This window comes from Eubalaena glacialis, chromosome 4 (assembly GCF_028564815.1).
Source record: "Eubalaena glacialis isolate mEubGla1 chromosome 4, mEubGla1.1.hap2.+ XY, whole genome shotgun sequence".
NCBI lineage: Eukaryota > Metazoa > Chordata > Mammalia > Artiodactyla > Balaenidae > Eubalaena > Eubalaena glacialis.
In genome coordinates this window covers 153,758,637-153,770,705 of record NC_083719.1, presented here as the reverse complement: position 1 = coordinate 153,770,705, position 12,069 = coordinate 153,758,637, and the positions used below count along the sequence as shown (strand labels likewise).

The 12,069-nt window shown below is 50.7% G+C and overlaps 1 protein-coding gene across 1 annotated transcript in view; it reads right to left on the bottom strand.

Moving 5' to 3' along the window:
• Nucleotides 1–2,124: 2,124 nt before the first annotated feature.
• ERGIC1 (endoplasmic reticulum-golgi intermediate compartment 1) overlaps nt 2,125–12,069 on the bottom strand; it is a 110,110-nt gene continuing 100,165 nt past the window's right edge. Inside the window, exon 10 of the mRNA XM_061189937.1 lies at nt 2,125–4,057. Coding sequence (XP_061045920.1) covers nt 3,950–4,057 — 108 coding nt within the window. The 3' untranslated portion in view covers nt 2,125–3,949. The remainder of the gene's footprint in view (nt 4,058–12,069) is intronic.

The window sequence follows — 12,069 nt, the reverse complement described above, 5'->3', positions numbered from 1 at the left end:
GACTTCACCTCTTCTGCAGCTGTAACACCTCCCCAGGAGAAGCCTTTTCAGCCTGAACCACCACAGCCCCCAACCCGTCACCTACACCTCTCTGGGTTTGCACCATAAGCCCTGATTGAGAAATCCCCTTGCACGAAAACACTATAGTCTGCACTTGGTTAGGTAACTGAAAGAACTGGTTCAAGGGAGAAATCATAAAAATGACACACATATACCTTAAAGGTTTTACATCAACTTAAAACACGTTGGCCCGGGACTTCCCTGGTGGTCCAGCGGTCAAGACTGCGCTCCCAGTGTAACAGGGAAGAGCCAATTTTGACTCCATGTTGGATCTGTTTCTTTGACTTTAGCCTTTGCTTTTCGTTGCTTTTATTATAATCATACATAATGGCCTGCCTCAGGGAACCCTACCCACCTGTGAATGGCTGCAAGAAATTAACGCATCCCCTCCCGGAGGTTGGCCACTCCAGGAGATGTTTTGCAAGACTGATGGCCCTTTTTACTTTACTTCCTCCTCGCCTCTCCCTCTCTATGCTGCCTTTTTACTTTACTTCCCTCTCTGATTCTATAAAAGAAACTGGCATCCAGACCCCAATAAAACGGTTTTTGGGGGGACTCTAGTCCACCATCTTCTCGGTCTGCTGGCTTTCTGAATAAAGTTGTATTCCTTGCCTCAACACGTTGTCTATTTATTGGCCTGTCGTGCAGCGAGCAGAGCGAGCTTGGACTTGGTAACACCAATGCAGGGGGCCCAGGTTCTATCCCTGGTCAGGGAACTAGAGCCCGCATGCTGCAACTAAAGATCCCGCATGCCACAACTAAAGATTCCACATGCAGCAACAAAGATCCCTCGTGCCGCAATGAAGACTGGTGCAGCCAAATAAATAAATAAATATTTTAAAAAAGAAAAAGAAAAAAAACCCCCCAAAAAACCCCACATTAGCCCATCTTTTGACCCTGAGCAAGGCTTTTCATTGAGAAACCTCTGCTGGAGTTCTTCATTTTCCTTATGTAAACTATGTCCTTACATAAACCAACCGCAGGGCTCCAGGTTTCGTTTTCTTTAACGTGGAGTGAGAACTTACTTTCAATGTGAATGCAGAATCCTCAAGGACTCCCCCACCCCAACTATTTTCAGTTGCCTTATTCACATTGAATTCGTGGGGTTTTTTTTGGGGGGGGAGTAGGGGCTGAGTACCCCCTGCAGTGGAAGCACAGAGTCCTAACCACTGGACTGCCAGGGAATTCGGTAGCATTTTGAGGAGGGGGTGGCAACTCACCTTTATCAGGTCTCTCCAAAGTATTCAACTTAGTTTTACTAGGCTCTTCCATTTTTCAGTCATATTTCATTGGTTAAGTCACGTCACATCACTACAGCATAAAGCACAGCTGGTACAAACAGGTTTGGGAGCACACCTCATTGACTACTGGTGGGCATATGCTCTCGATCACTAGCTTTGAGTGTCACAGTAATTCAAGTGTCGCACAGAATGTTAAAGAGAGAATGGGGAGGGTCAGTGAAGAGTTTCTCGCAGACTGGATTGCTCTCACATTCATCTCTGACGTGTTTATCCACGTCCGTGCTGTTCCAGTGAAGGCCTTGAAGGACTGGGCAGCAGGAGGGCAAATGTCCATGGAAGTCCCTTTCTCACAGCTGATGGTGGATCTCCCTTATTGTATTTGGGAATACCTATACGGAACAACTACCATTTTTGAAAATTTACTATGTACCACTTTCCTGCATACATGAGCTTGTTCTGATCCAGTATAACTTATTGGCACCCATTATAGATGTAACTTCTGCAACAGCACCATGAGGTTAAGGACCTGGCCTGAGGCTACACTACTGGAAAGCGAGCAGATCAAGTTAACACAAGGTTGTAAATCAACTATACTTCAATAAAATAAATTAAATTGAAAAGAAAAAAGCAAGTAGCAGATCAGGGGACATTCTGTAGGGATTCAATAAAGGAAGGACTGAATCCAAGGGGTCCTGACTTTCTGATCATGCTCACAGATCTTCTCCACATTTCCCAGTTTCTCTTCTCTAGAATGAAATTCTGTTCTGTGATCCCAGCCTCCCGGCTACCCAGCCACAATCAAGTCGAAAGCAACACACAGCAATATTTCTGAAAATCAGCCTTTTAATCTATTTGAACCCAATGAGTGGAGAAAGAACTAAAACATTTTTTTCCCTTGAGATTTTGTTTATAAGAATAATGGGTCAGAGGTGTCTCTTCCATAGGAAACTGACATCCCCTATGTCCTCAAGAGTTGGTTTTTTTTTAAATGCATAGACGTGGGATTTCAATTCACTTGCATGCCACACATTTCCCCACCCTGCCCTGCCCACCCTCTACAGGCACACGTATTCACACACCCAAGGGGCTCCTTTCTATAACTGGGGAAGAGAATGCAAAAAAAAAAAAAAAAAATCCATCTGAGTGGCCACAGATACCAGAAATAACCAAATGCAGTTTACACTCACATTCGTCAACTCATATGCAAAAGGGGAAGCTTTTCTAATTGGAATCTAGAGTCAAAAATTACAAACGGCAGAGACTTGAACCATCCACAGAGATAATTTAAAAACGCCTTCCACTCCCCTTAATTACACTCCCCTTAATTACAAAAGTATGCAAACAATCTTGATACAAATGGAAAACAGGTGGGCGACTCTCTCCCTGGGAGCGGGGGGGGGGGGGGGGGGGCATACCTAAAATTCCCTGGGTGTAATTCATGCCTGGACCATTGCCTCTCCCTTTCAGGACTAAGGGGGAAGGATGGGGGGAAGCAGTGGGGTAGGGACCCACCCAAGAGCAAGTGAGGAAACAGTGGAGCCGCCCCAGGAACAGGACCGAGTTAGTGTGTGGCCAGCCAGTGGGGAGCTTGGTGGGGCAAGTGGGCCACAACTGGGTTGCAGAGAGGTCCAAGCGCTATGCACCCTTGGGAGCCCCGAGGGTGGACATGGTAAGATGGGAGAAGGGCTGGTCTGCTTTGCTTCCCCCACCTAAGGCCTTGGGACCGACAGCAAGCCGCCTGGGAGAGGCTGAGACATGATTATTTCAGGGTCGTGGAAAAGGATGCTTCCCATCTGGACATAAGTGCACAAACCATTGTCTGGCTCTCCAAGGATGACTTCCCAGTCACAGCCAGCCCCTCCACCAAGCCATGCTGTGGCCACACAGCACGGGGGCTGAGGCACATTGGCAGGGGGTTCAGAGGAACGATGAAGAGAGAGAGGAAGGGGAACTCGCCACGCACCCAGGGACCAGTGGGCAGATTTGAGTCTACACAGCTGCTGCCCAACAACTGGGCATCTGCTTCTGGGGAAGAAAAGAAAGGGGTGGGGGTGAGGGCCTTGAGGCCTGGGCTCTAGGTCGGGCAGGAAGGGATGGAGAAGCAAGGGCTCCATCTACAGGGCCACGTGTCAGGGGCTTGCCTGGGAAGTACCATTCTTTGTTGAAGGCACCAGGTGGGAGGTACCTTTGGGCAGCCTGGTCCAAAGCCCAGAGCCCAGGTCTGCAGGCTGGCTGCCCAGGGGAGAAACCAAGTGATTAGTGGGACCAAACGGTGGGGAGCTGAGAGATTGTCAAAGCCTGGCTGAGAGCTGGTCAAGATGGATTCTGAGCTGCTCGCCCAACAGGGAAAGGACTGCAGTTTTCCCAGGAGTGGTCTCCAGCATCCCCGAACCTTCCCTGCCTGACTCTGGTCTTGGGGCTCCTCAGGGAAAGAAGGGGGCACCCAGACTTCAGGCAGTGTAATTCATCTACAGTTAAACATGGGGAAAAGAGGTAGCTGCGAACCCGTGAGCCACCCCCTCCCTCCCCTCACCCCCACTTTGGGACACAGCCAGATCCTGGGCCAGATAGAAGGCAGGAGGAGACGGGGCGCTGGAGACAGGGCTGGCGGTCTCCCTGGGTCCTCGGCCATCGGGCCAGGCGGGTCGTCAATGCATCTTGCCCAGCTGGATCTTCTTCCAGGCCTCCGAGGCTGTGAAGATACACGAGTCCAGAATGCCGGCAACAGTGAAGGTCCCGCCGATGATGGCACAGATCTGAAAGGGGTGAGGGGAGGTCAGAGGTCAGCACTGGAGGAAGCACCAGGCCAGACCCCTCTCAAATCACGAGATGATGAGCTCAGCAAGTGCAGACACTGCCCCATTAGGCCCACCACGTGGTAACCAACGGGGGCTGGAACATACTCAGGGCTCAAAAACTCCACTTGTTGGTTGATGAATGAAATAGTAATAAAAGTAACCATTATCAGCTCCTTTCATTCCCATATTAACCTTCTGAAAGGAGGGGGATTATTAGACCCATTTCAGAGGTGAGGAAACTGAGGCTTAAATAGGTAACTACGTTCACATAATAAGTAGCAGAGCTGTGACTTGAACTTGGGCATGTCTTTGATTCTGGAGCCTGTGGTCTTAACTTCTACTCTAAATTTATCAGATATTTACAATCCCATTTGCAGATGAAGGAACGGAAGTTTAGAAAGGCAGGGCCACTGGCCCAAGGTCATACAGTCAAGAAGTGGCAAAACTGGGGACTTGAACCGTGCTGCCAGTGACTGAGTAACATCTGGGGTGGGCTGAATAGGCAGCACTGGCCTGGATGGGCCGGAGTGAGAAACCAATCTCCTCTCACCCTCAGAAGCTTGTATTGTATCAGTGGGACGGGTAGTAATCAAATCATCTTACCGATAAATGCAAAATTACAAGCAAGGCAAGTGCTACAGAGGAGAGAGGGGCCTATGTTGCTACCAGAAATCTTGTATCGGGGCACAGTTTCTTACAGCACTATTTACTTTTGGGACCAGATAATTCTTTGTTGTCCGGACTGTCCTGTACTTTGAAGAACGGTGAGCAGCATCCTGGGCCCCCACCCATGAGATGCCAGTACTACCTTCTCTTCCCTGCTGTGACAACCAAAATGTCACATTGTCTCCAAACACTGTCAGATGTCCCCTGGAGGTCAAAACTGCCCGATTAAGAACTGCTGTCGTACGGGGATGGTCATGAATGTCACCTGCATGCCTGTACTTCACTTCCTGTCACGTAATAAAATAAGAACTACAACAAAAGAGACAGCACTTACACAGCACACCTTTCTGTGCCAGGCACACTTTGAAATGCTCATGCCTCCCACCTCACTGAATCCCCAGGCCAACCCTAGGAGGGAGGTACTATTCTTATAACTATATTACATCCAGGGAAACTGAGGCACAGGGACACTCAGTCACTCGTCCAACGCCACGGTAATTAGTGGCTGAACTGGAGTTCAAAACTCTCAACACGGCCCTTTGCTGCTTCCCAGGCATGAAACAGCCCACCTAACGAATTATTTACTTTGTTTTGAAGTTGTCAGCACTCCACTTGCGATGCGTCAACATAATGCTATGCTTTCCTCAAAATTTTCTGGCCTACCTATGAGTTGCTTTCTGGTACCATCAAAGAACTAAAGTGCATAAAAGGTTTGCAAGGAAACTTTAAATGTACTTTTCCCCTAAAGACACACTTTATGTCGTTCATAAAAACCAATACCACCCACCAGAGGAAGGCACCTCTTCTCTCATGTACCCATGGGCCCAGAGAGGGAAGTAGTTTGTCCAAGGTCACACAGCAAGTGTGGGGCAGAGCCAAGTCTGTCTGCCCCCAGAGCTCTCACTCCTTCTCCCTTGCCACATTTAAGGGGCACTTAAATGACCACAGGTCTCAGAAGAAGCCAATCTGGGCAGCCCCGGAGGGCCCCTGAGGCCGCCCTGGAGGTCCCATCGGAGGACTCTGGGAGACAGCAGTGCCATACTGGGTCCTCTGGTGCCAAGTGGAACAGGCCAGGAGACACAGCAGAGGCAAGAGGGAAGTGTGAATCGAACCGGCGTTTATTTTTAAAATTATATTTCCAAGAGATGAGCTAAGCGGAGGCCTGTGAGGCCCCAGACAGACAGAGCAGGTCTGTACAGATAGGCTGTAAGTAGAGCAGCTGGCATTCCAGTAATAACAGCCCAAGGAACCGGAGCAACCCCCAGGGAGAGAGGAGGATGGGGGGCACTGGGGGGATTATTATGAAGTGTTTTCAGTGGGCAAGGCCTCTCCCCGCCAGCCTCAGAGCATGACGCAGGGCCACTTTTCAAGGAAGATGACGGCAGGGGAGCCGGGTTATTTTGGTAGAGTGGATCAGATGATGGGCGATTTTATACCGCAAAATGCTTTTAGAGCTTGGATCAGAGGATAGGAAAATGTGACTTAAGTGCAATGGAGCAAATAATAAAAAAATAAAAAATAACCACACACACATATCTATATTCATCTACACGCTTTGGAACCTGCGTGTGCCTATGATTCACATACACCTGGCACCCAAACTGAAGCCTCCGTTCACCGGGCAGGCCTGGAACAGGAGACACAACACATTCATTAAGGTACATGAGAAAACACAGAGCTGTGGGGAAACTGAGGCCCTGGGAGCATGCAAGCCGCCAGGCAGCTGACCCTGTCTGAGTTACTTACAGGGTGCCTAAGGCTAAGGGGCTTTTCAGGAAGCTACTGTGTGTGTCTACTGACATCACCCAGTGCAGCTGCATGTCCCCCATTATTCTATGTCTATTCAAGGTGCTGGTCACCGGTCAATGGAGGAGGAGGAATTCTGGCATATTCAGTGGGGCAGCGGGGGACTCCTCAAAAGCTGAGAGAAATCTAGCAGCCCACCTGATGCTGCCACGGCCCCCTGCTTTCATTATTTTGCCTTTGGCCTGCCTGACCTGCTCACATCCACAGGTGGTGACTGGTGTGAGGTGAAGCAGGGGTCATGAGGAGAGGGTCCTGGGGTGCTCCCAGGCTGTGGCGTGCCCTGGATTTTGCCAGATGGTAGCCACAGAAACCCCCAGCACCAGGAGGCTGCCACATCTGGACTCATCCCAGAAGGTGGTCAGTAGTGGCCATCCCTTATCCCGAGAAGGTCACGGTTTCTACATTCTGAAACGCAGGGAAATAAATGTAGCCACGAGGTTGCACCAGAGGGTATGTCTCTGTCTTTGGACTCAGGCTCTACCTTGGTGGTGGCAAGATCACAGGCTTCACCATTATTTGGCTGATGGGGGGGGGCGGGGGGAAATGACCAACCACAGATGTTAGGAGGCTGATAGGGATCTTGAGAAGAGATAAAGAAAGGCCTGGTGGAAGGGAGGACGGTGACTTAGCATCTCCCTGGCCTGGGAGGATAGGGCCCAAGATGAATATAAATGAATAAAAAGGAAAACGAAGCAAATCATGCCCACGACACTTAGTTCCCTTGAGTGCTGCTCTGCATGCAGAAGAGCTAGGAGAACCGGGCCTCCATGGTATGCAGAGGCCGGGAGGCGTGAACCTCTTCAGGGTACACGGCCAAGGTGGGGTGTGAGGACTGGGGAGCCCACAGTGGCCTTCCAGGCTGTGGCAGCAGAAAGAGCTTGGAATTCAGAAGCCAAGTCGTAGCTGTCGCTTTCTAACTCTGGACTTGGGAGAGGCTTCCTGGGCCTCAGTTATTTGATCTGCAAAATGGGGAAACTGTCCCTACTTTGCCAACTGTCATACTGCAGGCAATGCCTCTGGAGTGCCTAGCACTTAGTAGGTGCTCAGTAAATGGTACCTAATCTCATCTTCCAGGTGACTGGAAGGCTCCAACCTTCTTGCTAAGATCTGAGATTTTCTAAACCTCTCTGAGACCCACTCTAAGAAGAACAATGGGTAAAATATCACTTATTCCCCAAAGCAGGCCTCTGGGTCTCAATTTCCATTCTCTACCTGGCTCTTTAAGCAGAGGACAAGCCATTCATGGAAGGACAGGATGGCAAGAGTGTCCCAGGCATCACAGGCAGATTCTTTACAGCTGCTCAGGTCCCAAGCCCTCCGAGGGCCCATTCTACAGAGGGAGTAGCTGAGTGCCAGACAGGTGGGTTTGTCATGAAGAACGTCCATGGGGGCAAAGCACCTCAGGCCAGAGGTTGTTTCCAGTCTTCGGCCAGGCAGGGAGCGACCCCTCACCCCCAGTCCCCTACCCCAACCCTACTGCTTAAAGCTCGCTTTCCCGACTGCCCCAGGGAGAGAAGAAAGCAGAAGAGCCCGACCCATAGCAGGCTCAGGACATGTTCATTGAGTAAAGGAGTGTGTGTGTGCGTGAGTGAGTGGGAAAGAACCGATAAAAGAGTAGGTGAGGGAGTGAGGGAGTGAATGAATGAACGAACGTCTTAGAAAAGGAGTAGAAGAATTCCATGCCCCAGGCGGGGGGCAAAGGTGACTCACACAAGGGGTGTCAGCCCAGCAGCTGGAGGTGTGGAGGAGACTCAGGATGTTGGGCCCACTTCCATGGCTCCCTGAGCCTCAGTTTCCTAACTTTTACAAACGGGAAGGCTAATCCTCACCCCTCAGGACTGCCCTGGGATTGCCCGTGTTACACATACACCCTTGAATGCCTGTTCCCTTGGTCCCTCGCTGCTGCTACGTTCTTGCATCTCTCAGTTTTGAGGCAGGGGGACAACTTCCGGCGGAGAGGGTGGAGGACGGGAGAGCAGGGCCGCTGAGCCAGGAGGGGCCACCACAGCCGGGACCTGCAACCCTACTCTGGTCAGCAGCCCCAGCTCCAGAAATGAAGACAAGGACCATTTGATATGCGGGCCCCAGTGAGTCGGGGCGAAGCACATTACTTTGCTTTCATCAGAGGTCATCAATAATGCCCCTCTGTTCTTACGGCGAGGCTTCCTCCCCGCGGCTCCCCCAGCTTCCCGACCTTCCACTGTGGGGAGAATGAAGTCAGCTCGTCTACCTTGAAAGGAAGGTGTGTGTGTGTTCCCCGGACATTTTAATCACGGCTCTTGATTCCTTATAATATGGAGAGGACAAGTTCCAACCACACCAGCTGCAGGGCTGAATCCCTCTGTGTTCCACCAGGCTCTGGAGTAGACATTCCTGGGGGCGGATACCAGCTCTGCAACCCTGGCCGGGAAAACCAGTTGACCTCTCAGAGCCTCAGTTTCTCTCATCTGTGAAATGGGGTCCACTATGAGGCCCTGTCTAGCTGCCTGATGTACCACCGTTAAGTGCCCGGGCACTGCTCGCTCACTTTCCTTGTCCAGTCAGCCTTGCTTGAAAAGCTTGTGCAAAAGGCACGGCGTGAGGAAATAAATAATGAATCGGAGTCCCATCAGATGCTGGTGGTGGCAGACGGGCTGGAGCCTCAGATGAGAACACCAGGGCTGTGGCTGGGCAGAGGTGGAAGCTGTCATGGAAGAGAAGCTGATGACTGGGCCTGGGAGAGGTGGGGAGGTGGGGAGGAGAAGGTGTGGTGGTCTCCAGTCAGTGGTGTCACGCCTGCCAGACTGCCCACTTGCACCCTTTAATCCAGGAGCCTGGGAGGGGGGGAGAGTGGAGGCTTTTCCCTGCCATTTTTACAGTGGCTGCAGCTGCAAAATACCCATCGCCCCCTCTGAAAAAACCACCTCAGTGCAGCACCTACTATGTGCCAGGCCTGAGATGGCACTTTCTTCTGCCTCCTCATTCGTTCTTTGCAAGTAGCAGGGCAAATGGGGTGCGCTCCATTTCGCAGGTGAGGAAAACAGGCTCAGAGAGGGACCCACTTGTCGAAGGTCACACAGCTACCAAGTAGGCAAGGGTGATGAGCATCCAGGTCTGGGAGGCTGCAAAGGGCCTGCTTTTTCCTGTTCCTCCCCCCTGCTTCTCCCCCACCTGAAGGCTCACCTCAGTTCCCATCTGCATGCCTGGAGGGCTTCTTAATACTTTGTTTTCTCGGCTCTGTTAAGTCTTACATATCAAATGTCCTAAAGGTAAGGGGTCTCCCTCAGGGAAGTTTATGAAGTAAGATGCTGTGTGGCTGTAAAAATAAGTGTAGTTTATAAAATGGAGCCCATGCCTTTCTAATATTCCTTATTCGTCTCGGAACCTGCCCTAGAAAAGCCAAGTACCAGGAGTTCCTGTTCCAACTGTGATATCGGTGTTCAAACTCAGCTGGAACAATCAGTCCCTGGTACACAACCTACTGAAAGAACTAGCTTTGCTCAAACGTCCGGAAGGACCAGAACGGAAGTTTTTTTTTCACATACACATTTCCAGGCCTGAATAACAGGGCTGCTAATTTGGGTTCTGTTCTGCTCCTCAGATAATAATAGAAATTGTCTTGTGGGGACTGGACCAAGGAGTACACCCTCCATGTGTCTGCTCACTGTTTCGCACCCACTTATCACCTGCCCGGGCTATGCCAGGTCTGGAGAGCACAGGTGACTGAGAGCCAGCCCTCCTTCCTGGAGCTCTCAGTCCTGGGAAGAGAGACACACTGAGGAAACCCCAAGTAGGAGAGAATGGAGGGTCTGAAGCGGCTGTTGTATCAGTCCAGCTACCAAGCTGGTCTTTTCCCAACTCACACAGTCTCAGACGTAAAACCTTCTCAGTTTTAAGTTTGTCTCCTCTCAGTTTTTTGTTTTTGTTTTTGTTTTTAACCATCCTATGTGCCCCCCACTCCACATACCTGCTGCCTTTTGTCAATGGAAAATCTTTGCAGGTGTCCCAAACAGATGAGTGAAAGGTAATCAGATAAGGGCAGGAAAACCTGCGCACCACCAGCCAACCAGTCTTAGATGGACAGTTTGCTTTTTTTATGGTTTGCATGGGCGTGACTGTGATTTTATCACACGTGCTCATAATATTGCCTTGTTTCCTGCTATAATATTTCTTCTTGATTCCCAGGACAGAAGTCATTGTATCAAATGATCCTGGTGTCCTATCAAGGGCTCCATGGCTTCTGGGGGCTCTGTTGTTGGAACATCCTTGAGAGCCTTTGTTTTGGAAAATGAAGGCTCTCAAGCTGGTGATGGGAGGATATGGCAAAGGCAAGTCTGGGGGTCAAGTCTCAGCCTTGACTTTATTGGCTGTGAGATCTTGGAAGAGCTTCTTTACCTCTCTGGGCCTCAGTTAATTCATATCTAAAACAGGAATGATATCATCTACCTTGGAGGGTTCCTGGGAGGGTTAAAGGAGAGGACTGTAAAATTACCTGGCACCTAGTAGATGCTTAATAAGCGCAGCTCTATGATCACTTCTTTAAGCAGCTATCCCTTGTATATTTCTAAGCACCTACATCCAGGCCAAGTCCTGTGCCGGATGCTAGGGACACAGAGGGGAGTCAGGCCTGGAACTCATCATAACCAGGCCTGGCAACTATGAGATGCAATCTAAACTTTGGGGGATTATTTCACTGGCAAGGAGCACCTCGAGGGCAGGGATGATGTCTAACTCAGCTATCCCTGTTATCCAGCGGGGGCATGTCATCATCACCAGCTACTACTTTTTTGTGGACAAAAACTGTCATGGCCATACTGACCCAGTTTGGTACTTGGTGACTTCTGGTTGCTCCCCACAAATAGAATAAAACACACACAAGGAAAGTGATGTGACACCTCCAAAGCCACCCGATCTGTCACCACCACCCACTTGAAGGCCATCTCCAAAAAGGGGCTTCAGCAAGTGGCAGGGGTAGGGGACAAATGTGCATGTGTGGGAGGGGGCACTTTGAAAGGGATCCCTTTCATGTTGTTAAACACCATCTGTTTTATTCTCTCAGTGGTGGAATTTTCTGGAACAGCACAAAGTGGAGGTCTGAGCAAGGTGCGCTGGGTGTCCAGAGAGAGGAGCCCGGGCAGCCTGCTGGAGGCTTCCAGGAGGAGGGCGTCCCCTCTGTTCAGGCAGGGCATTAAAAAAAGGTCCTTTCCAGACCATAAGAGCCTGGAAGGGGCAACCCTGACTAAGCCAGGTACTTGTTACTTAGAATGCCTCTCCCCTCCACACCCACTCCCCCGCCCCTGGCTGCACCCACCCCTCATTCCAGCCCACCCACAGCTGCCGCCGCAGCCCTGCGGCCGCCACATGACAACATCCTGGCCTAAGCCCCCTCTTCAGCAGCCCCTCTGAGGAGCTATTTGCAGAGGCCCCCAATGCACACAAGTGTTTGATTTCGTAAAGAGAGAAAGAGAAGTCACAGCAGGTGCCTCCACTTCCATCCCACCTCCACCCGGCCCGGCGAG